This window comes from Borostomias antarcticus (genome assembly GCF_949987555.1).
Source record: "Borostomias antarcticus genome assembly, chromosome: 11".
In the NCBI taxonomy this organism is placed as follows: domain Eukaryota; kingdom Metazoa; phylum Chordata; class Actinopteri; order Stomiiformes; family Stomiidae; genus Borostomias; species Borostomias antarcticus.
The window spans coordinates 14,701,541-14,728,377 of NC_140244.1; the positions used below are offsets into that span (position 1 = coordinate 14,701,541).

The 26,837-nt window shown below is 45.6% G+C and overlaps 1 protein-coding gene across 1 annotated transcript in view; it reads left to right on the forward strand.

Annotated features, from left to right (window-relative positions):
• slc4a8 (solute carrier family 4 member 8) overlaps positions 1–26,837 on the forward strand; it is a gene marked incomplete at both ends in the record, with an annotated part of 105,980 nt that overhangs the window by 38,411 nt on the left and 40,732 nt on the right. Inside the window, one exon of the mRNA XM_084446090.1 lies at positions 20,526–20,607. Within this exon, the coding sequence (XP_084302216.1) occupies positions 20,526–20,607 (82 nt within the window). The remainder of the gene's footprint in view (positions 1–20,525; positions 20,608–26,837) is intronic.

Below are 26,837 nucleotides of genomic sequence, written 5' to 3' on the forward strand. Positions count from 1 at the left end.
CACCACGCTGAAAGGCTTGGAGTAAGTTATCTAACGTATGCATTGTTGTTCAGAAGCAATCCAGCGGTCTGTTTACTTTGGATATTGATTTATGTAGGACCTACATGTTAGAAGCTGGGCTGCAGGGGACAACGGAGACAGCCTGGATAAAGCACACAGAGAACCTTGTAGCCATGTACAAGGTGATTTTGATCTACAGGCTACATGATAGCAAATATATTGTTAGGGACTCACAGTTTGTATGACACTAGAAAACTGTTATCTAACCTCATAGGACCTAAAGAGCCCCAGAACTGGGGTCAGCACAGAGGGAGGGGAGGCCACAGCCGCTTCGTGGAAGTGGTACGGGGTCTTGGAAGAGGCGATGGGGGCCACCCATGCGGTTACACCGTAAACAGGGAGGAGTTGGCCGTCCTCCAGAGGATCATCGTCCCTGGTGTGGTCGTTGGTCCCTGTAATACATCCAGAAGTATTATGGGACAATGAATACTAATATATTAATATATGATATATGAACAGTTGAACTCGTTTAAATCATGGAATGAACAGACAATTGTTTAAACAACTTCAAGTAACGTTAGGCTCGGTGGCTTAGGTTAGCCATTTAACAACTCATCACAATTTCGACATTTCTTATACATTTCTTAAGCAATCATGGTCATATTACATGGAAATGTTACTCTGTTTGTCTTGATTCTAGCTATAATAACATTTAAGCTATGACATTAATACGTTTTGAGCAAGAGCCGTCTGAACACCTGTAACGTTAGTAGCCTATTAACGTTAGCTGGGCTAGCTAGCTAACGTAACGTCCACCACAGAGATCAATGCAAGCAGCTAGCTATCATGACGTTCTTTTTCGAAATGTCATTTCTACCCCACCTATATACACAAAACTGCATTTGTAGCTCTGTGTCGTTATAACTAAGATATCTGTCAGGAAAAATATTTTTTTCATCGACAAATTAAGTCAATACTTACATTTGAAAACTCCCGCTGCGGTCCCGGTGACCTCTACGTTCGCCATCTTTTTTTATTTTTCTCACTGCCCAGTGATGTATCACGTCTCGACTTCCGGAACAGTATGCTCTGGACTATGCTACATTTTCGGCCATTTTTTCGCCGATTTCGCCTGCTATATAGTACCTACTATATAGTAGGCGAAATACAGTATGCACAGTTTTGATGTAGCATGCTGCATCTCGCCTACTATAAAGCAAGTAGTATGCATTTCGGACACGGCCACTGTTAGGGCTGGGATGATTCGTCGACATTGTCGACGTCATCTATTATGCAAATTTGTCGACGTGAAATGTATGCGTCGATGAAGTCAGTTCTAATGTGACAAGTTAAAAAGTACATGATGCTAACTTATGCTACACAATGCTCACTCGTTTTTGTATAGTTTGCACCGTCCTTTTGGGCTTGTCTTGGGTGAAATACTCCCACACATTCTAAAGTCTAGGTCGTGCCTTTTTCTCCACTTCACCCTCATTTTGTCTGTTCTCAAGTCCTTTTTTCACTGGCGCTCAACACATTAGCTACCTAGTTAGGTAGTGCTACCTGTAAATACATGGGCCGCTACTGGAGGCAGTATCGCTTCGATTCTGCCGCAACTGTTAATTTAAGACCGAGAAGAAGAAAGTATCAACAAGGAGCAACGTGGTTGTCAACCAGAGCAAGATCCTGGTGCGAAATAGGTACCTAACGTTAATGATGAGCGCTGGTGGTGACAAAACGACTAACGTTAATGCCGAACAGACAGAAAATGAGGGTGAAGATGTGGTATCTTTCAGTTCTTAACTTTTGGGTCAAAAGTACTTCAGGAGAAAAATGCGGTCAAATCAACAATTTATTGAGCACGCCTCACAGGTCAAATCTTCGGCAATACTAAGGTTCTTTTACGAGGCGGCCAGCTTATATCTTGGCTTCAGGCCAAGTATCACATGACAAACAAATTTGCATACAAGGGATATAAACATGATCACAAACGGTCAACTGATGTTCTGACTGGTCAAGATGTCAACTGGTATTTGCATCAGCTGAGCTCTTGCCCCCCTTCCTCAGACAATGGGGCTGCTTGGTCCTTCCTGGGATCATGTTACAACTGTAGACTCCAGAGGTGTTAACTTTATTGGCCTCAGGGACAAAGGAATGTTGACTCAGGACAGGACATATGTTGTCATCTAGATGTTAAACTACTTAAGTTAACAAAGTTCTACCTAAAGTGAAGTTTATTCATTATTCTTAGTAAATTGATTACTACATGAGAGTAATACAATGTATTGATGTTGTGATAGTATTTTAGACTTGTCTAGTCAAAAGATTTACCAAGATACGTTCAAAAGGTTGAGTCTGGTTTATTGTGGAAAACATTACGAGCGCAAGGACTTCCTGAGAAACACAGCAAGGGTGGTTAGTCAGAGAAGTGAATTCAAAGCTTGTCCTGCCCAGTCTTATATTCAAGCAAACCACAGGTACGGCGCTTTGAGGATGTGATTGGCTACTGCATTGTACATGAATGGCAGGCGTGGCCAAGAGTAAAGACATGTGATAAACAAAGAAAACAAAGGTCTGAATCAGGACGAGGAAGACTAAGGTGGGGCCCTTCTGACTTAAACAAAGAGATGAGGAAGAGCTATGCAGAGTGTGTTTACAATTACAAAGGGGGGAGAGTTGGTGTTTTACATTAGACTGAAACTGGGGTTTGCAGGGGACTTGGGGGAAGGTGATGAATTACCAGGACAAAGGTTTAAGGTGTTTGGATGTAAATTCCTGGACAATCCCTCATTTGTGCCTGAACAGGCACACAAAAATAAAATATAAAATCCAAACACAGTGTAAACAGTCAGCTATGCTATACATGTGGAAAGGAAATAATCTCTCCACTAGGTGGAGCAAAAAAAAAAAAAATCTTTTTTTTTATTATTATTTTCTTTCCACGTGCAAAATCACGCACCAAAACCCCTTGTTTCAGAAATTTGACAGGAAACAAGATAAAAAAGATGACATGATTATATACTATTTATAGTCTAAGAGTGGACAACCATTCACCAAAAAACTTGATTTTACAAGGCAAAAAAGATAAAATGGTTACCAGTGTAAGAGGGGCAAAAAACCTCTTGGTCAATTTAGAGGAAAAACCCAAACTTATTTATCAACTCATGTTTCAACCATTGTAACTCTTGTAAACAAATATGATATTTTTCAGATTATTTTAAAGTTCATTCACTCTTGTGAATAATCGCATGTGATGTCCTATGGAACATAGATTCCATGTGTGCGTCTCTGAATGTTTAATGTAGGTTCCAGTGTGTGCGATTAGAGGTGCAGTCCGATTGCTCATCAGAGGAGAATGTCATCTGGGGAATGCAAGGCGTCTTCTCTTCTAGATCGCAACTTCAATGTTGCGTTGCTTGAAATCAGTTATGTTCAATGTTAGTGTGTGCAGGTGTGTGTGCGTGTGTGGTGCATCTTGTGAGGAGGTGACCAGCAAGGTCATTTTTCCTCCGATTCCTTGTCAGAGGAGAGGACAGTGTGATGGCCCATGGTTTTGGCCTCTGAGCCCTCTGGTTCAGCTGCATTCTGATCTCCTGGTGTTTGCGATCCCCTGGTGGACCGTCCTCTGCTGCTTGGACCCGTCGGCAATGGCTTGCATGGGTCCACGAAGTCCTCTCAGATCGCTGTCTGCGTGATGAGTAGAACCTGGTACGGCCCGAGCCACCTCGGCGAGTTCCAGCTCCTTCGTCTGTGGTCGTGGACCAGGACCCAATCCCCAGGAGAGATGTGATGCAGGAACCAATCCCCAGGAGAGATGTGATGCAGGAACCAATTCCCAGGAGAGATGTGATGCAGGAACCCCTCCTTAGCCTCAGGAAATGGCGGTCCTCACTCTGTTGAAGACATTTTTTAGAATGTTATTCAGTGCAAGACAATATTGTATCATATCATCTTCACATGACATGAGACTAATCTTATTTTGGGGAAACGGTGTGTTAGTCATTTTCATAGGTCGACCAGTAAGGACTTCATGTGGAGCCAGCCCTGTGGTCTGGTGCGGTCTCCCTCTCATATACATGAGTGCCAGAGGTAGAACTTTCATCCATGACAGACCTGTCTCTGCCATCAGCTTGGTGAGCTTTACTTTCAGAGTTTGATTAGCTCTCTCCACTATTCCAGCACTTGCTGGATGATAGCTACAATGCGTTCTAAGGTCAATCTGTAGGCTATTTCAGATTTCCTGAATGACACTATTTACAAAATGGCTCCCTCGATCTGAAGAGAGTTTGGTTGGCAGGCCCCATCTTGGAATGATCTCTCTCAGGAGACTCTTTGCCACTGACAACGCTGAGGCATGCCTGCAAGGAAATACCTCAGTCCATTTGGAGAAAACATCAGTTAATACCAGGCAATATTTGTACCCCTGGCATGGAGAGAGTTCAATAAAATCCATCATAACATGTTCTCATGGCCCACTTGGCCGAGGATGTGCTGACAGTTCCATTTTTCTCCCTTTTCCAACATGGTTTGCATGCATATGATGCATTTGGCACAGTTTTGTTCCTCAAAAACCGTGAAACCTGGTGCATACCAATACCTGTTAACATCCTCCGTCACCCCTGTTTTTTGAAACATGATCTGGCCCGTGGGCTAGTTTGAAAGCATAATGAAAACATGAACGAGGTAGTACAGGTTTTGTCATTAGGCCCTAGATACAGGTTAGTTTGGTGGTGGAAGTGTGCACTTATTCCTTCATTTCTTTTTCTCCGCAGGTGGAGCAGATGCTTGTAGGTCAGAAATGTCTGCCAGGGACAGTGGAGGAATCTTGTCAGGGTCTGTGGATGGTACAGAGAGTATAGAAAGCACAGGGGAGGAAGCAGAGACAGCTGCAGCTTTTGTAGCGAGCTCTCGGAGGGTGAGGAGGGAGTCCCTGTCCTGGTTCAGCAGGGTGAAGGTGCGGTGGGACACCACACAGCCAGGGCGCCAGCAGCACGTACAGGCTCTTGAACTGAACCCGGTCCATACCTGTACTGCTCCACGTAGGGCCGGCCCGGGTCGTGCTGCTGGAGGGCTCACCTCGGCGCTCCCGCTCCCCCAGTACAGGCTGATGAAGTGCTCCGTCTGTGGATCCACAGATGAGAGAGACAAACAGAGACAAAACAGAAGAGCAAAAGGAGAGTCCTCTGGTCTGGTCTCCCTGTTCCCCCTGTTCCCCTCTTTGGTCAGGAACGGTTATTCAAAATCTGTTGGAGATTCTCAGAAACATGGTTAAGCGCAAGCTCCTGCTTTGGGGAAAAAATGTTGTTATTCAGTCAGGAAACTTAAACAGGGTGACTGTTCAAGTGTCATTTAGAGCCAGTCTGCAGTAGCCTATAGTGACATCAAGGGCAGTGTTAGAATGACTTCAACACGCCCAGTCCCCAGTCATGATCAAGGCAATTGGATTTGGCTCTAGCAGTTCTCTTGCGATTTTATGAAAATAAAATAACCATATTCTCGTCTCAACAAAACAACACCCCCTAAGGGTGAAAGCAAAAATTTCCTGAAGTCAGGATAAAAATAGATATGGGTCAAAGAAAATGACACTAAAATGAACTGGCTTCATTTACAATTAACTAATCAAAAAACTCCATCAAAGCTTCATTTGTATAGCTAAAAAAAAATGTATATCTAAACCCTCCCTCTTCTGCATTTGAGGACAGAGTATTTGGGCACTGCCTCGGACAAAATGGTCTCTTCTCTGTTTCATACTTATCTGTCGCTCACAGTGAGTTGGTGACATGGCGTTGGCCTTGTATCTCACGAACCCCAGATCGCCCATCTGTAGGGAAACAGGCCGGTAACTTCCATCTGCACCTCCGGTCCTGTGCCCGCCTCCTGGTTCGGCATTCACCCATCACTCCCGGAACGACAGTTGTCTGTAAAAAACCACTCAGAAAAAACACTCAGGCCCGATGAATGTGCCTCAAACTATAAACATGAGATATTTAACATAACCATTTAAAAAATATAATTGGGTTATGAGATGCTGCATTCAGATTGAGACACTGGCAACCCTTATCTATTCCCCCCACTATTATGCACAACCCCTTATGTCTTAAGCTACATATCAGAAAGAGAGACAAAACAAACAACAGTTAAACAGACAAACAGCAGGTCCCAAGCAGTCCCCAGGAAAGCATGATCCAGGCTTTTCAAAGATCTGCCCCCCAGGGTCCATAGCACCTGAAAAATAAAACTCAAACACAGACTGGGTTCAATAGCAGAGGGGAAGGCCTAATCCCAACTCCTCAAAAAACACATCATTATATGAATGAAATTCATACAGTAGAAATGCATAAAACGAACAGCTTATGGCCATTCATTGACTATTGAAACAAACTCCTGAATCAAACACCTATTCAAAACCCTGTCAGACTTTTGAGTTCGCTCCACATCTATTTTATCCTGTTTATTTACCTTAAAAAAATAAAACTCTCTATCTTGGCTAGTTTAAAAACTCCCTTATGGGTTGTTCAAGGGAACTCCAGCAGGTGGCGCTCGACCCCAAAATCGGAGGCTCTTCCTTCCGGACCTGTTCGGACAAAATACCTCGTAGAAAGGGGTGGCTTAACTCGTAGAGAGAAGGGGCGTGGCTAATGGCGCAACAAGTCGAGGGGGGAATCTAATTTTAAATCAGAGTTATTCTGCTGGGGAAATGGTGGAGAGACTGTTTGCTGAATCTCCTTATCTTTCCTTCCTGACCTAAAAAAAAACTCGTGCTACTCTCCCAAATCTTAAAAACAGACCAGTCTAGAGAATTAACAGGCTTTTCCCCTAACCCTCTAGCTGAGCCCGAATCTTAGAATTTAACACTAAAATGTCAGATGTGGATGTAAGAAATCGAAAATGCTTTAGCACATAACGAAATCTGCCACAAACGCTTGCAGAAATATGCTTCAGTGCAACAATCACATCAGGCTAGACGTTTGCAGTAGAATTCTTTACATCCTCTAGCATATCTTAATAACAAGTGTTACAGGGACACCTAGTGGTGATCCCAAAATGTTGCATGTATGACCCGGATGTGGTCTTTGGTTGTGCGCGGGGAAATTTAAAGAAACAAATCCCAAATAATCACGACGCAGCCTAAAAACCCCAAAACAGCAACGAAAGGAAACCTTATAGTTAACTCACGGCGGGAAAGAATACAATTTAGAAGAAACAAACATTAAGACGCATTAAATTCGCTTAGTACTCACCCAGTCAGCGAAGTGCTTTGTTCTCTTCTGGCTCACTCCTCTGGCTCAATGGCGGATCACCGGGACAGTGTTTTCCTGCGTCTCCTAGGCAACCAGCTAGCCTACTGGAATCTAGCAGAATTTTAACAGTCTAAAAAGTGTACAAAAATACTTACAATACTTCTTACCTGGATCCATGGCGCGCGTAACAAACATACAATCAAGAGCCGAGGCTCACAAAGCAAGAGCCGAAGCTCAAAATTGCACTCAAAAATCCCACTGAGCCGGCGAAAAATAGCGCTTAGACAAACAAAGACACACACGACAAAAACAGACACTCCGGAGATTAGCTGGTAATCGCACTCACTGCGAACTTCAACCCATTTGGAAATCGCACTCACTGCGAACTTCAACCCTGTGGGAATCGCACTATCTGCGAACTTCAACCCTGTGGAAATCGCACTATCTGCGAACTTCAACCCTGTGGAAATCGCACTATCTGCGAACTTCAACCCTGTGGAAATCGCACTATCTGCGAACTTCAACCCTGTGGAAATCGCACTATCTGCGAACTTCAACAGGTTCCCTTCTGTGCTAATTCTGGAACATCGAACTAAAGCAACCCAAAACGTTATCCTAGAAGTGCACTCTCACTTCTTAACTACAGCCGAGCCGACAAACAATCTAAACTGTAGTCTACATCAACTGTAAGGGAGCGAGTCCCAAAACCAAAATTACACCTCTTCTGAAGAGAACCCCGGTAGCCTAAACAAGGACGAAGTCGAAGGACAATACGATATAAAATCTATTGCTGTTCACATCTCCTTAGATAGTTACTTACTAAATACCCACGCTGGGGTTTTCTGTTTTCAAACAATCCAGACCAACAAGCTGAACCAAATCAAGGCAAATACAACTCAACCCATAAGAGGGTTCGTTTAAACGTACCTGTGAGCTTCAAGAATCCAGTGGAAGAACTGAGGAAATAATCTCTCCGTGCGCTCTAGCGCAAGAGAGAAAATTGATTTTCCAACGCCCACTATGGACCGACACGTCTGCCGATCAGTCCTATCCACTGGAATCCCGAAGCAAACGCAGGCAGTGCTCCCATTCCCGTTCGCCAAACTGTGATAGTATTTTAGACTTGTCTAGTCAAAAGATTTACCAAGATACGTTCAAAAGGTTGAGTCTGGTTTATTGTGGAAAACATTACGAGCGCAAGGACTTCCTGAGAAACACAGCAAGGGTGGTTAGTCAGAGAAGTGAATTCAAAGCTTGTCCTGCCCAGTCTTATATTCAAGCAAACCACAGGTACGGCGCTTTGAGGATGTGATTGGCTACTGCATTGTACATGAATGGCAGGCGTGGCCAAGAGTAAAGACATGTGATAAACAAAGAAAACAAAGGTCTGAATCAGGACGAGGAAGACTAAGGTGGGGCCCTTCTGACTTAAACAAAGAGATGAGGAAGAGCTATGCAGAGTGTGTTTACAATTACAAAGGGGGGAGAGTTGGTGTTTTACATTAGACTGAAACTGGGGTTTGCAGGGGACTTGGGGGAAGGTGATGAATTACCAGGACAAAGGTTTAAGGTGTTTGGATGTAAATTCCTGGACAATGTAATACAGTATAAAAATATACTACAAAGACGTGGAGAAAAAGGTGCGACCTAAGGTATCAAACGTGTGGGAGTACTTCAGTGAAAACAAGAGACGGTGTGATGCAAACTATGTAAAAACCAGTTGGATATCAGCACCACAACAATGCGGGAGCACTTGAACAGTACAGGGTCTATTTCTTCGGAGTACGGTTATATGCCTCTTTATCTTTCTAGCTTAGTTTATGCCCTGTACTACAGGCTGCAGGTAGAAGGCTACGTTGTTATATGTCTCAGTAGCTCTGCAGCTGAGTGTCCATTCCAAGCCAGCTGCAGAGAGTAACGTTACAGCAGCATAGACAGGTAGCTAACTAGCTAACGTATCGTAACGTCACACATACATACATAGGCCTTTTAGCTGTGTATTATTATGGTCTGGTCTGGTGTATTATTCATTTTATTTAGACAGATATCATACAGACTAGTTACACCCCTTGAAAGTCAACTCTGGTTTGAATGCCGGGAGACAGCCATGTAGGCTACATTAGTGAAGTGTAGCCTATGATAAAACTTGCAAAACAAACGTCTTGTGGTGCCTCCTAGAGAACGCTAGGAAGGGGCAACGTTAACACCCACTCTGAGGCGACAACCTCACAAAAACTGTAAACGTATACAACCAGACAACGTTTGGTGATAACAATTTAGCTTACTTTGTAGCTCAAAGTGTCCTCTAAACAATTCCGGTTTTCAAATCTAGCGCCGTTGTGTTGGTTTTATACTGGGTTGCTAATTTTGACGATAGCGCTGTGACTTCCTACAATCCTGGAGGGGGGCTGTGTTAACTCCCATTCCACCAACTCCTATGTAGAGTAATGTTGGTACAGTAATATGGAATTCTCATACAATGACGAGGCATCGCTATGCAATATTTACAGGGCGACACTTCACATAATTCATAGTGATGATTTGTGGTCGTTTTTATATAACTAAATATGTACCTAAGCTGAACATATGTAGGTAGATGCTCTACTGTATGATAAGTAATCGTAGGAGTGTACAGTGCAGCACAGTGAATTATAGAAGGAATACTCTAGTATACCTGAGATATTTAATACATTTTTCTGTTTGTATCTTTCCCTATTTTTAGTCCAAGTAAACAAAAGCAGATTGTAGCACAGGTTATCTCAGTGCACAATAAATGATTAGGCTTCAATAAATATCATGATAAATATCAAATATCATGACTGAAAATAGTAAAAAGGGATAATTTATATTGCATTTAATGGTTACAAGTTAAAAACATAATTCATGGAGGGTGTAGATTGTAGATAAGAACCAATTAAGTGAATTATTGAAGGAATACTCTAGCTAGAGGCCAGAAGAGAAAGCAGAGATTCAAGGCATGACCGGAACAAATGACTAATCGTGACTAATTGAAAAAATAATTGTTAGATTGGTCGATTACCAAAATAATCATTTATCCCAGCCCTAATTCATGTACACATTCAACAACTGCACATGCTTTGATTTCTTAAACCTCAATGAGAGTAAAACTGAGGTCATTGTGTTTGGACCCAGTGGTCCTGGTACTATCCCCCTGCACCCCCTTGACTCGTCTGTCAAAACCATAGTAACCAACCTGGGTGTGAAAATTGATGCCGGGTTGAAGCTATAACAGATAAACTGTAGTAAAAACATATTTTACCACCTGAGACAACTGTCTAAGGTCAAGCCCTTTCTTTCTTTTAAGGGTTTTGAGTGATATTCATGCTTTTATATCTACTCGACTTGACTACTGCAATGCCCTGTATGCTGGTGTCAACCAGGCCTCACTGGCACACTTACAGCTTGTACAAGAAGCTGCTGCTCTCTCCTGAACACGTAAGTGAGTGCACATTACTCCCGTTCTGGTCTCTCCTGACAGGAACACGTAAGTGAGTGCACATTACTCCCGTTCTGGTCTCTCCTGACAGGAACACGTAAGAGAGAGCACATTACTCCTGTTCTGGTCTCTACTGACAGGAACACGTAAGAGAGAGCACATTACTCCTGTTCTGGTCTCTCCTGACAGGAACACGTAAGTGAGAGCACATAACTCCTGTTCTGGTCTCTCCTGACAGGAACACGTAAGAGAGAGCACATTACTCCTGTTCTGGTCTCTCCTGACAGGAACACGTAAGCGAGAGCACGTTACTCCCGTTCTGGTCTCTCCTGACAGGAACACATTACTCCTGTTCTGGTCTCTTCTGACAGGAACACGTTACTCCTGTTCTGGTCTCTTCTGACAGGAACACGTTACTCCTGTTCTGGTCTCTCCTGACAGGAACACGTTACTCCTGTTATGGTCTCTCAGTCAGTCATCAGTATCGCTTCCTCCTGCAACTTGCCCACTCTGACATTACACCCAGGTCCTCTGATCTGTGTTCACACATGACCACCTGTCAAAAACACCACTACCAGTTACGCCACTGAAAAGCTTACTCTTCAATGGTGCAAGTGGGCGATATTTATACTGAGGAGTGAGTTTAACCATTTCAACTCTGTTACACCAACAAAATACATTCATGGGCAGAGGCCTGTGCTAGTTCTAGTTCAGGATTAAATTGCTAAAAGCCCTTCTTAAAATTCCTACAGTTGCATAGCTTTGTCAACTCAAAACAGAACCATTCATTACACGATCCCCCTCTAACAACTTGAGAACACTTTTCAATCCATCGTCAACATGATAGGTAAATGGTAAATGGACTGCACTTATATAGCGCTTTTCCACCTCAGCGGCACTCAAAGCGCTTTACAATGGCCTCTCATTCACCCATTCACACACCAGTAGTGGTAGCTGCCATGCATGGTACTAACCTGCTCATTGGGAGCAATTTGGGGTTAGGTGTCTTGCTCAAGGACACTTCGACATGTGGACAGTCAGAGCTGGGATTTGAACCACTGACCCTTCGATCATTGAACGACCCACTCTATCATCTGATAGGGGCCAGATCTCTTCTCTCTATATAACACATTTCATCCACTTCCAATGACTCCAGGAGAGCAGCATGGGGGGAAGATTTGCATGATGAAATCATGGATTGTGAATGGTTTCAGATTTGTACTAAGGCTCAAGATTTTACAATAAATACAATACTCAAAATGATTTAATTCAATTGGATAATGAGAAGTTATCTGACCACAGCAAAACTAAATAAATTCAACCCAAATATACCATACATCTGTATTAAATGCCAAACTCATAAGGGAACTTTATTCCATTGTATTTGGGAATGTGAGGTGATGCAAACATTTTGGAAGGAAATTCTTGGATTGCTATCCTCCATTACTTCTAGAAACATCCCTCTCTGTCCCAAGCTCTGCATTTTGGGCCTTTATCCTGATCCCCTGTCCCTAAGAAGACATGACGTTAAAATGGTTGATTTATGCTTCATTCATGCAAATGTCTGCCTGCCTTACATTGGGAAAGTGTCTCATGCCCTTCCATCAACCTCTGGCTGAGGGAATTGTCATCCGGTCTTCCATTAGAAAAACTAACATACTCTATAGTTTCTGGGCTGCTGTCAGTGTTGTTTCTCTCCAACCTTGTCTGTTATAACTTTTGCTGAAATTTTCCTGCGCCTGTTGAGTACAGTGAGAGAAGAAGGGTGTGTGATATATGGAATGGAATAGTGTTGAGACAGTTTGCATTTTGTTATTATTTAAGTCTAAGTTTAAGTCATTTATGTTTGACTTTATACATGTAACTGTATAATTGTATTGTTTCAATAGGCCTGATCTGCTAACACTGATATTTTTCTAACTCTGATGTTTGTTCTTGTATGAATGATGAACCTCGTATGTTTACAGTGTTTTTATGATTGACTGGTGCCTTCTTGGCCAGGTCACCCTTGTAAAAGAGACCATGCGTCTCAATGGGTCTATCTGGTCAAATAAAGGCTAAATAAAAATAAATAAATCACAGGTCAAATATTACAACACTCAACACTGAACTGCCATGGGTCCTGAGCAATACATCTACTGAATGTCAACTTCATAGGGGGCCCGGTTCTCAAGATCATCATGATACAGACAGACAGTAGAAGATGTTATTATCTTATTGTCTAGTTGAGCAGAATGTGTGTGTGTGTCCGCATGTGAGTGTTTGTCTTGTTTAACACGCTCTGTGCATGGCCAAGGTCACCAGTATTGACATGGGATCCTCCAATAATCACAGGACTGGGTCATCACACACAGACACACACGCACACCAGCGGCGCCAGATTGGTCCAAGTCTCGGTGCAGCTGATGACCAGTAGGCTAATTAGAACGTGTCACCATAGCAACTGCTATTGACACAAAACCATCTCTTGTTTCTATGCTTCAAAATTATATTTTTCCAGTCTGAATCTGAAAAATGAAAACATACCTTCTGCACTCTTGGACCAATGGCCTTGGGTAGCAGGTGTGTAGGAGAGCAGTGACTGAGTAGAAGGACAGTATCTTGAGACACAAGCCACCAGCAGTGTAATAATAATAAATACTGATTATGAAAACCAAGGTTTTGTTTTATTACAATCCCAAAACGGATAAAAATCAATGTATCAACATGAAAAGGCATTTCTATGTAAATTATCCATTGCGACTTCCGCTTTTAGAATCCGCCATTGTTGTTATGGAACGAACAGTCGCTTCTCGCCATCATCAGACCTAAACCATGTCTGTAGCTGCCAGTAGTTCCTCATCAAAGGACCCTGATTGGCCCAAGCAAATTCTAGCAATTCTTCTCAGTTCTTTGCGAAATCAGGATGGTCTCACAAGGCCAGTTCTTCTTGGCACTCACTCATTGCAGTATCCATACGCACCCTGCATAACACACACGCACGCACACACACACACACACACACACACACACACACACACACACACACAGACACACACACACACACACACACACAGACACACACACAAAGACAACCCACCCCCCTCTCATACTGCACACACACTGAACACATATTCACACAGTTGAACAAGGACACATTCTCACACGTGTCTGCATGTGGAGTAGGAGGAAGCATCCATATTCATGAGATCTTTATTTAAACCCGAGTGTGTGAGTGTGCTACTCACTGCTACTAGCTTCCTACTTACCAAGCTAGCTACCTACCTTCCTACGTACCTACCTACAGTACTTACCTTCCAACCTACTGTACCTACCTACCTTCCTAGTACCTACCTATCTACCTACCTACCTACCTACTTACCTTCCTAGTACCTACCTACCTACCTACCTACCTACCTACCTACCTACCTACCTCCCTACCTACCTTCCTAGTACCTACCTATCTACCTACCTACCTACCCACCTTCCTACCGACCCAGTACCAAGTCAAGTCAAGTCAAGTCAATTTTATTTATATAGCATGTTTACAAACAGCTGTGGCTGAACCAAAGTGCTGTACAGATAAAAGCAAGAGCGAACGATATAAATACAAAAGCATAAAAATAGTGCAAATACAGATAAGTACAAAGACACAGACAGCGAAATTAAATAAAAATAAAAAGTGCGGCAAATTACAAAATAAAATAAAGGGAACTAAAATGGCAACAATTGTGTTACCAGGGGGCAGGCAGAGACTAATCAAAGGCAAAGGAGAAGAGATGGGTTTTGAGGAGGGACTTGAATGCTACGAGAGTCTGGGCTGCTCTAATGTGGGGGGGAGACTATTCCAGAGTCTGGGCTTCTCTAATGTGGGGGGGAGGCTATTCCAGAGTCTGGGGGCTGCTCTAATGTGGGGGGGGGGGCTATTCCAGAGTCTGGGCTGCTCTAATGTGGGGGGGGGGGCTATTCCAGAGTCTTGGCTGCTCTAATGTGGGGGGGGGGGGGGGGGGGGGTGAGGCTATTCCAGAGTCTGGGCTTCTCTAATGTGGGGGGGAGACTATTCCAGAGTCTGTGCTGCTCTAATGTGGGGGGGAGACTATTCCAGAGTCTGGGCTGATCTAATGTGTGTGTGGGGGGGGGCTATTCCAGAGTCTGGGCTGCTCTAATGTGGGGGGGGGGGGGGGGGGACTATTCCAGAGTCTGGGCTGCTCTAATGTGGGGGGGGGGGCTATTCCAGAGTCTGGGCTGCTCTAATGTGGGGGGGGGGGGGGGTGAGGCTATTCCAGAGTCTGGGCTTCTCTAATGTGGGGGGAGACTATTCCAGAGTCTGGGCTGCTCTAATGTGGGGTGAGGCTATTCCAGAGTCTGGGCTGCTCTAATGTGGGGGGAGGCTATTCCAGAGTCTGGGCTGCTCTAATGTGGGGGGGGGGGCTATTCCAGAGTCTGGGCTGCTCTAATGTGGGGGGGGGGGGGGGGGTGAGGCTATTCCAGAGTCTGTGCTGCTCTAATGTGGGGGGAGGGGGGGGGGGAGGCTATTCCAGAGTCTGGGCTGCTCTAATGTGGGGTGAGGCTATTCCAGAGTCTGGGCTGCTCTAATGTGGGGGGAGGCTATTCCAGAGTCTGGGCTGCTCTAATGTGGGGGGGGGGCTATTCCAGAGTCTGGGCTGCTCTAATGTGGGGGGGGGGGGGGTGAGGCTATTCCAGAGTCTGGGCTGCTCTAATGTGGGGGGGGGGGGGGTGAGGCTATTCCAGAGTCTGTGCTGCTCTAATGTGGAGGGGAGGCTATTCCAGAGTCTGGGCTGCTCTAATGTGGGGGGAGGGGGGGGGGGGAGGCTATTCCAGAGTCTGTGATTTGTAGACGGTGAGCAGGAGTTTAAAATCTATGCGGTAGTGAATGGGGATCCAGTGGAGTGAGGCGAGGACCGGGATGATGTGCTCACGCTTTGGTGCTAGTGAGTCGGGCAGCTGCATTCTGGACCAGCTGTAGGCGGCGGAGCAGCGACTGATCAATGCCGGTATATAAGGTGTTGCAGTAATCCAGCCGTGACGTAACGAAGGCGTGGATCACTCTCTCTAGATCGCTCTGGGACAGGAAGGCCTCGGTTTTAGCTAGGGTTCTCAGGTAGGAAAAGCTGTTCCTGACCACTGAGCTGACCTGTTGCTCGAACTTAAAGGCACTGTTGGAGATCACTCTTCGAACTGTCACACTGTCGAAGATCACCTACCTACCTACCTACCCACCTATCTACCTACCTACCCACCTACCTAGTACCTACCTACCTACCAAGTACCTACCTACCTACCTACCCACCTACCTAGTACCTACCAACTACCTACCCACCTACCTAGTACCTACCTACCTACCCACCTACCTAGTATCTACCTACCTACCTAGTACCTACCTACCTACCTACCCACCTATCTACCTACCTACCCACCTACCTAGTACCTACCTACCTACCTAGTACCTACCTACCTACCTACCCACCTACCTAGTATCTACCTACCTACCTACCTACCCACCTACCTACCCACCTACCTAGTATCTACCTACCTACCTAGTACCTACCTACCTACCTACCCACCTACCTAGTACCTACCTACCTACCTACCCACCTACCTACCCACCTACCTAGTATCTACCTACCTACCTAGTACCTACCTACCCACCTACCTACCTACCTACCCACCTACCTAGTATCTACCTACCTACCTAGTACCTACCTACCCACCTACCTACCTACCTACCTACCCACCTACCTAGTACCTACCTACCCACCTACCTAGTACCTACCTACCTACCCACCTACTTAACTACCCACCTACTTACCTACTTAGTACCTACCTACCTTCCTACCCACCTACCTACCTACCTACCTACCTACCTACCTATGTGTATTTCAATACATGATATAACATATCAGCTCTTTAAAGCATTATACTGTAGGCTTAAACCATGGAACATGGCTCTCATTAAGAATTGTGGTGGAATGAATAGGTGTAATGTGAAACTGACTTCATATGTTAATGTGTGGGGAGGTAGGATGAAGGGATAAGATAGTGAGAGAAAGGGAGAGAGTGAGAAAGAGGGAGAGAGAGAGAGAGATCGAGGGAGACAGGTTCCCACGGGCCGAGCAGAACACCCACATCACCCCCAGCCTACCTGTCATCCTAGGAGATACATAAGCGCCTACCAACCAGATCCCTTAACCGGTTCTCTCTCTCTCTCTCTCTCTCTCTCTCTCTCTCGCTCTCTCTTTCTCTCTCTCTCTCTTTTTCTCTCTCTCTCTCTCTTTCTCTCTCTCTCCCTCTCTCTCTCTCTCTCTCCCTCTCTCTCTATCTCTCCCCGTCTCTCTCTCCCTCTCTCTCTCCCTCTCTCTCTCTCTTTCTCACTCTCTGTTTCTTTTCCTCTCAATTTTAATCTAATATTGCTTTTTCGGCATGACAAAAACATTTGAATTGCCAAAGCATTAATGAAACAAATATGGAATCTCTCTCTTCCTCTCCATCTCTCTCTTCCCCTTTCTCTTTCACTCTCTCTTCCTGTCACTCTCATTCTTTCTCTCTGTCTCTCTCTCTCACACACACACACACACACACACACACACACACACACACACACACTGCAGAGCAAAGCATTTATAAGGCTGGGCTGGGCTTGCGAGGTTCGATGTAGCTTAGCGCTCTCTGAGGTTTCTAAGGTATCCCTTAGTGAAGGAGCTGTTTTCCTTACGAGTGTTTCCCAGACTATCTCTTAGCGCCTTAAGGTACATCGTTAGATGAGCTGGTCAGATAAATCGTTAGACGAGCTGGTCAGATACATCGTTAGACGAGCTGGTCAGATACATCGTTAGGTGGAGCTGTCCCTGGGCACAGTGCTGGAAATTAATTAATTGATGCCGCAAAGTCAAATAAATGACGTTTGAATATAACAAGTGTTGCCATAATCATTTTACCTCAATATAATATTACCAAAAATGAAGCTATGCCTACTAAAGCTCACCTGCTTATCTACTTAAGAGTCATGGTGAGACCTTGTGATAGTTCCAATTCATACATTGTAGCCTATGAAATTTAAAATGGAAAGACCATGAATCGGGACATATAAGCCTAGTGGGACTTTTTGAAAGGCCAGGAAAAAATATGATAATGATGATGATGATGATAGCTAATGATGATGATGATGATGATAGATAAATGGGTGACTGGTTTTGTTCTCAGACGATATTTGGAGAGGATGGCCCTGTCCCAGAGGACATCCAGAGAACTGAAGTTGCTCCTGATGAAATGATGAACATGAACCAAATGGCTATGCAGACGGTGTTGCAGTGTCTTCCTTTGGTTCAACACAAGGATGCGTTGAAATGCAGCCATGATGTAAACATGAAGCAGGGCTGCGTTCCCAATCGCATACTTCTACTTCTTACTACCAGTACCTACTACAGCTGCCCTTAGAAAGTACGTACTTTGCAAGCAGTAGGCATCCAATCGGGACATACCTTGTCATAACATTGCGCCTTGAAATTTGCCCACATCCATCGCTGTCCATAACGCAACATTCGTCTACAGCTGTCGCGACTCGCACATGTGACGCACATTTCCGCTGCGCACAGGATTGTGGGTCAGGCTTGCATACTGCAAAATACGACCGGATGTAGTACGACATCCTATTTTTTTTTGCCATACTGCATGTGGCATACTATGTATTGGGACATACTACATCCTGTTTTGGCATACTATATAGTAGGGTAGTATGTGATTCGGAACGCAGCCCAGGAGTTGGCTGCGACACACTAAACAGAAGGGGACCTTAATTAATGTAATTCATTACACCTGTGTCCACCCTACAATGGGTCCAGCAGGCCTCATTAGATTAATCAATTCTCCCAATATCTGTGGGTATCTTCCTATAGTGGTGAGGTACAGACAGACAGAAAAGCCATGTCATCAAATTGCTCTGTTACATAAGAATATTTTGTTGTTGTTTTTCCCAGACTAGATTGATATTATGGTCCCTGTATTTTATTTGTCTACCTTCACGATAAGAATAGAAAGGTGAAATGCATGACAAAATATATTACAAAAATATTGTTCACCATTAATTTTCATAAAGTTGATAGACTAATGATGTTATTTGCGCACGTAGGGTAGACATGTGCACTACAGTATATTGCAACTCTCCTTTTGAAAAGTCTAATTTTGCCCTAATCAGATTAAAACTATGACAGGATGAACAGAGCGCATCGCTAAGGGACAGTTTACGATGGGTTCAGACCGCCCTTAAGAAAGCATCCCTTAAGGAAGGTATCCCTCAGGTCAGAAGGCTCTGGGGAACAGCGCGTCAGCTACAGGGAGAGTTCAGGATGGAGCTTTGATGCGTCGCTACCATGGCTCTGGGAAGCGCGTCTGATCTGTAGAAGCTCGTGAGGGAAACCCTGGCTCTCTGGCCATCTCCCATCATCTGTTATCCCAGAGAAGCGCCACTTTAGTGATGCTCTCATTGATTTTCCTCTGGATGGTGAAGCCTGCCTCTCGCCCTCTGGCCTGCCTCTCCCCTCTGGCCTGTCTCTCCCCTCTGGCCTGCCTCTCCCCTCTGGCCTGCCTCTCCCCTCTGGCCTGTCTTTCCCCTCTCCCCTGCCTCTCGCCCTCTGGCCTGTCTCTCCCCTCTGTCCTGTCTCTCCCCTCTCCCCTGCCTCTCCCCTCTGGCCTGTCTCTCCCCTCTGGCCTGCCTCTCCCCTCTGGCCTGCCTCTCCCCTCTGGCCTGTCTTTCCCCTCTCCCCTGCCTCTCGCCCTCTGGCCTGTCTCTCCCCTCTGGCCGGTCTCTCCCCTCTGGCCTGTCTCTCCCCTCTCCCCTGCCTCTCGCCCTCTGGCCTGTCTCTCCCCTCTGGCCTGTCTCTCGCCCTCTGGCCTGTCTCTCACCCTCTGGCCTGTCTCTCGCCCTCTGGCCTGTCTTTCCCCTCTCCCCTGCCTCTCGCCCTCTGGCCTGTCTCTCCCCTCTGGCCTGTCTCTCCCCTCTCCCCTGCCTCTCGCCCTCTGGCCTGTCTCTCCCCTCTGGCCTGTCTCTCGCCCTCTGGCCTGTCTCTCACCCTCTGGCCTGTCTCTCCCCTCTGGCCTGTCTCTCCCCTCTGACCTGTCTCTCCCCTCTGAACACTGATACCCTGTAAGAGTGAGTGTCTCAGGCCCTGTGTCTAAAACCTCTAGCTAGACCACCTGAGGTTAGTCTGCCTTCTCTCTATCTTTCTCTCTCTATCCTCTCTCTCTCTCTCTCTCTCTCTCTCTCCCTCTCTCTCTCTCCCTCTCTATCCCCCTCCCCCACTCTACCTCTACCTCTATCTCTCTCTCTCTCTCTCTCTCTCTCTCTCTCTCTATCTATCTATCTATCTATCTATCTATCTATCTATCTATCTATCTATCTATCTATCTATCTATCTATCTATCTATCTATCTATCTATCTATCTATCTATCTCCCTCTCTCTCTCTCTCTTGCCCCCCCCCTCTCTCTGTCCCATCTCAGGTGTCATGGCTTTGATATCTATCTTTGATAGAATCGTTTATCTGACCTCTCAGTGCCGACCAAGTCTGGCTCCTGGTCTCCTAACGACCTCGTAATGACCTTTATCTGGACATAATGACCCTGTGATTCTAGAAGGCAGCAGGCCGAAGCATAGCTCTTCGTTAGGCGTGTGTGTATGTGCCTGCAAGTGACTGTTTACAGTAGTGTGACCAGGCTATGTTTGTTTACTGTATTGAAATGCTTTGACTGTTGCAGTGTAGCCTATAAATGATTCTTGTGTGTGTGTGTGCGTGCGTGCTTGTGTGTGTGTATGTGTGTGTGTGTGTCCTGTAGAGACCAGATGAGGAGGTGGTGGTTGACCAGGGAGGGACCAGCTCGGTCCTCAACATCCACTATGAGAAGGAGGAGCTGGAAGGTGAGTACCGCTAACCTGACCTCTGACCTCTACATGATAACTCTCTCTCCGCAGTGTGTGTGTGTGTGTGTGTGTGTGTGTGTGTGTGACCTGGCCATGATAACTCTCCTCTCTGAGGCCCGGGTCACACGGCGCCGTTTCTACCCAGTTTACGAGACTTCCGGTTCCCGTTTGCACCTCGCAGTCACACCACCACGGTTCCTGTTAATCAGTCACACCACCACGGTTCCGTTAGTCAGTCACACCACCACGGTTCCGTTAGTCAGTCACACCACCACGGTTCCGTTAGTCAGTCACACCACCACGGTTCCGTTAGTCAGTCACACCACCACGGCGTCCTGAAAACCTGTGAAGTTTTGAGAACGCCGCGAGGGGTGTTCCTGTTCTCATGTTCCTGGATTCTGCCCTCATGTAAACAGGCAAAGGTGATCTGGTGATTCTGCCCTCATGTAAACAGGCGAAGGTGATCTGGTGATTCTGCCCTCATGTAAACAGGCGAAGGTGATCTGGTGACTCTGCCCTCATGTAAACAGGCGAAGGTGATCTTGTTTTGATAACGATGAAGGACGTTCGGCTGTTGTACAGTTAAATTAGAACACAACATCATGTTAAAGTCCATTATGTAATTGTAGGATTCAATGTGATTGCTTAGTCGAAATAGACTACTCTTGTCCAAGAGTCGAGCAATAAACCTTGTTAGACAAAAATAGGCTATAGGCGTTTCCTAATTATATGATTTGTGTTAAGACTGATGACTTCTTCGTCGTGCGGGTTAGGTGTTGTGTCCTCTCCTCCCCAGGCTCGGGGCCGAGGGGCTATCCTTTTACTACGCTATATATCCGGGCACACCTCCAGGAGCCATGTCACCGTTTCGTCATCCAAAACCGTCAGGCCACGCATTCCGTTGGGTGTCCGGTATATCAGACAGTCCTGGATGACGTGGTCTGCGGTTTGTTCCTCGGCGCCACACTCGCACGCCACACAGGAAGCCAAGCCCCATCTGTGCATCGATGAGCGGAAGCGTCCGACGCCGGTCTGGAGACAATTAAGCCTCACCCACGCTGGTCTGGGTAAGTCCATCCCGGGAGGGGAAGAACCGGCGGCGGAGTCTGGAGGTGTTTCCTCCCACTCCGCACGCCAGGTGTGGTCCGCCCATCCTGCCTCACTGATGTTAAGATCTCTGCATTGCTGCAGGAGATCCCGTGCGGCGGCACAAAAGGGTGTCTGGACCTGAGATGCCAGGGAGGCTCCGCTGTTGCAGTGAGCCTGTCATGGAGCAGGTGGTTGGGCTCCACGGCCCGGCAGGCAAGACGTGCTGTGGTTCCTGTGTGGCGGAGGGCAGCGGGCTGGATGCCTGTGAGGATGGGAAGGTTGTCCACAGGAGTGGGATGCAGGCATCACGTCACGATGCGCAAGGCTTCGTTGATAGGCTGGTCAATGAGGCGGGTGTGAGCGCTGCGACACCAGACCGGTGCGCAGTATTCACTGGTTGAGTAGACCAGGGCTAGGGCTGCCGTATGCAGTGTTTTTTGCGCCGGCGCCCCAGTCTGATCGGACCAGTCGCCTCATCAACGCCACATGAGCTGTTAACTTCTTGCACAGTGGCTCGAGGTGTCGGCGGAACGTGAGCGACCTGTCCAATGTCACGCCGAGGTTCGGCGCTGCATGGCAGGAGTGTTCCATCGATGTGCACTCGGAGCTCACGTTTGGCTTCCTTGTTGTTAAGGTGGAAGGCCACCGACACCGTCTTTTCCTCACTGAGCTTCAATCTCCATTTCTGGAGGTATGCCGCTAGTGTCTGCATGTCCTGGTGCAAGGTCTCCTCCACAGCCTGCCAGTCTCCAGCTGAGTACACCAGCGCAAGGTCGTCTGCATAGGCCAAGCCCTCAGGATTCGAAATCTAAAGTGAAGGCCTATTGAACCGCGCCATCTTGGCTAGATTTGTAGTCATTTGGCTATTTCCGGTGACTTTTGTACTTGCACAGTTGTGCTTTTCTGTCCTACGCGCGTCCATGAAAAAGTTCACGTTTATGCCCTTGATCAATCCCAATACCGATCCATGGTAATAATGAATCAATCGTTCAGATCGGCAGTGCTGCATGCATGTTACAACATCACTGTTAGCTTTATTAACATAACCATAGCCTACATTTATCTCTCTAACGTTAGGCTATCCATCTTACACCAGTCGGCCATTCGATAGCTAGAAGAGGTCAACGCCAACGTTGACTGAAAACACCCAAACAAACGTGTATCGTTTCATCTTTATGCCTACACATCAACCCCTTTCCATTGTATGTGAATAAATTCCTGTTATTCTTAAATATCCCATTTCTGTCCATTCCTGGAAAAGGCTAATAATTGCTGTCAAATGATCACTCCAGTTTATCACCGTATCCCACTACCATTTCAACTATGCACAGGATGTTGTCTTGTGGTCATTTTCATTAAAAAATGATTAGCCGATCAGTTTGTTGTACTGTATGTATTAAGCCCTTTTTGAGCGTTTTGTGTGTGCAGTGTTAAGTGTAAGCTTATGCAGCCTACTCCAAACTTTAATGGTTACAGCAGTCTGAAACTGTGAAAGTCTTCAAGTAGGCCTAGTTGTTAGTTCCAAGTCTCTAATAGTTTAACAAAATTTGTTTGGAAACACTGCAATATGTGCCTTTAGCAACTGTAATAATGTAATAGTTAAATACCTAGCCTACTGTAATTTGCACAGACAGCTTCAGTTGTAGTTTTAAAGTATTTATTTATAATAATAAAAAAGAGATAATAAAAATATAATTAAAAAAAACAATAATGTGGGGACGCATGGTCATGGAGCACATTACGAGCCATGGAGCACATGTGGGTCAAACACTGGGACAGCTACATCCACAAGATGTAAAATGAGAGCACAGAACAGACCCACTGAGTGGTTTGGCTGGGGAGGATGAGAAGAGGGAGAGGAGGAGGGGGTGGGAAGGGGATGAGGAAGAACAGTGATATTAATGAACAATGTGATGGCAAAAAATATGTCTTGGTACAAAAAAAATACTTAGCCTATGTATACTAAACTAACAAAAAAAGAGCAACAGCAGTATGTTCATCATCACATAAAAATAACACACTGATTTATTTGAGGTGTTCTTATTAAGAAATAATGCTTTGTCAGTTGAAGTTGCAATCCAGAGGAGGTGTAGGCCAAAGCAACTTCACCCACTCCGGATTGTTGCTTCAAGAGACCGCAAGATGTTTCTTAAAAAAAAGGTAATTTCCCAAAGTGGATAAATGACATCCATCAGTCTCAAATAAATCGGAGTTGTCATGTCATTTATTTGAGGATGCTCAACACTGTTGCCGCCTAGTTCCCTAATAAATGTGACCATCACATTGTTCACAAATTTCCGAGCTTTGTTGAGGCTCGCCGGCTTGACAGGAATCCTCCACTTGTGTCTCTCGTTGATGAGGGAGATGGAGATCTTCATCAACGGAAACCGCTCGTGGAGGTCCTGCAGGTCCTGCTTCATTACACCGACGAGGTCCACACTCAGGTCATAGCCAAGGTCGTTTCCCCCGCACTGGATGAGCAGGACATGATTGGTCTCGTGTTCCCACTCGATAGGCTTGCACCTTGACGTTGGTGAGTGGGCTTTAAACCAAGATGGGCCTTTGTATGTTTTTGGATTTTATGTTTCATGTGGTTTGTGTTTTGTGTGTCATATTCTATTATTGAAATGTAATAAAAGAAACAGTGTCCCTCCTCTTATCCTCACAGCTCAAGCCATTTTTAGGAGACCAGTTCACATCTCAACCGACTTCCACGGGAGATTCATAAGAACTAGGTTGTGTAGTAGATAGGCTACAGAAAATTAGGACAGATGCACATTTACTGAACAGGACAGACAAAAGTCAGACATTAAAAACAATTGCTCCATACATATATATATATATAATGTTTCACATTTATTTTTAATGCTTTTAATGTCTAATTTGTAATGCTTTTAATGCCACCCCCCCCCCCCCCCCCCGCAATTCGGTTTGGAAATGCTCCCTATTTCTGAGGTCCGAAGGTTGGTGAGTATGGCAAGCTATAAGCTATTAATACATCCATGATGGCAAGCCAGCAACGCAGACACAAGTTCAAGTACCACAAATAAAGGTAGCCTATTAATTCTAACAACAACAGGGTCCCGGCTAAAGTCTTTTAATACCATCCATCGTCATCCGCTTATCCGGGGTCGGGTCGCGGAGGCAGCAGTTCCAGCAGGGAGCCCCAGACATCCCTTTCCCTAGCAGCATCAACCAGCTCTGCCTGGGGAATCTTTAGCCGCTCATAGGCGGAGATGTAGTCTTTTAATACCATTGACTGTTTAATCAAATGTGTTCATGAAAATGACCACAAAAAAGGAGAGTAGTCAAAGCACACCGCTCAAAAAGGGCTTACATAAAACAAACTGATCGGCTAATCATTTTTTAATGAAAATGACCACAATACAACATCCTGTGCATAGTTGAAATGGTAGTGGGATACGGTGATAAACTGGAGTGATCATTTGACAGCAATTATTAGCCTTTTCCAGGAATGGACAGAAATGGGATATTTTAGATTCTAAAATATCCCATTTCTGTCCAATCTTGGAAAAGGCTAATAATTGCTGTCAAATGATCACTCCAGTTTAAAAATTAGGATAACAGGAATTTATTCACATACAATGGAAAGGGGTTGATGTGTAGGTATAAAGATGAAACGATACACTGAGTTTGGGTGTTTTCAGTCAACGTTGGCGTTGACTGCTTCTAGCTATCGAATGGCCGACTGGTGTAAGATGGATAGCCTAACGTTAGAGAGATAAATGTAGGCTATGGTTATGTTAATAAAGCTAACAATGATGTTGTAACATACATGCAGCACTGCCGATCTGAACGATTGATTCATTATTACCATGGATCGGTATTGGGATTGATCAAGGGCGAATGTGAAATAGCAGCCACGAACTCAGCAGGTTATCCGAGATGCGGTAGCAGCGGCCAAAGCTCCTGCTGGCGGGGAGTGAAGCTTTTCAACTCGCCTGTCACTGGCTCCCTGGAGGAATTTAGCCTGGCTGCAATAACGTTATCGCGAACGGAATGAATACCATCTACTAGCAAACAAAACATGTTCAGCTATAATTAACCTGTTAAAACTAACATGCCTGGATGAAAAAATAATTTCTCCAATGGATATATTTGACAAAAACAGGTTAATATGCGGTTTTCATTGCTAAATCAAAGCAGGGAGAGCCAGGAACGTGCATCTACATTTCACATAAACGTGAACTTTTTCGTGGATGCGCGTAGGACAGAAAAGCATAACTGCGCAAGTACAAAAGTCACCGGAAATAGTCAAATGACTACAAATTTGCCAAGATGGCGCGGTTCAATAGGGCTTCATTGTTGATAGCGGTCAGTGAATGGAGTGGCTGTATCCAGTTATATTAATACATCCATGGCGTAGGCATTCTTCCTGGAGACTGTGATTGGCAGGTCGTAGGTGTAGATGTTATAAAGGAGGGGGGCAGGACAGATCCCTGGGGGACGCCGTTCTTAAGGCGTCACAACCTGCTTTGCTGTCCGCTACCGGTGGTGAGGGTGAAGCTGCGGTTTCGGACAAGCTCCATGATCATGCTGACCATGTGCCTGTCCGGCAGCAGGCGGAGCAGATTGCACTCGTTCTGATTGTTGAAACGGCGCCGTGTAACACAGGCCTGAGTGTGTTCAGTACGCGTGTGACCAGGCCTGAGTGTGTTCAGTACGCGTGTGACCAGGCCTGAGTGTGTTCAGTACGCGTGTGACCAGGCCTGAGTGTGTTCAGTACGCGTGTGACCCAGGCCTGAGTGTGTTCAGTACGTGTGTTACCAGGCCTGAGTGTGTTCAGTACGTGTGTTACCAGGCCTGAGTGTGTTCAGTACGCCAGACAGCTCAGTTCAAGTTGGTATAACTGCATCATTCAAGAGACAATACAGCGCGATGGACCACCACTGTGCCAGCGCCAGGGAGGGCTTTGTGTCATTCATGTAGTATTTATGTTGTATTAATGTGTTAGTGTGTGTGTGTGTGTGTGTGTATGTGTGTGTGTGTGTGTGAGTGTGTGTGTTGAAGAATGAGCTCTTCTCGGCTGTGTGTGTGTGTGTGTGTGTGTGTGTGTGTGTGTGTGTGTGTGTGTGTGTGTGATCGCGGGCCTTGTCTGGGGGTGATGAATAGAGCCC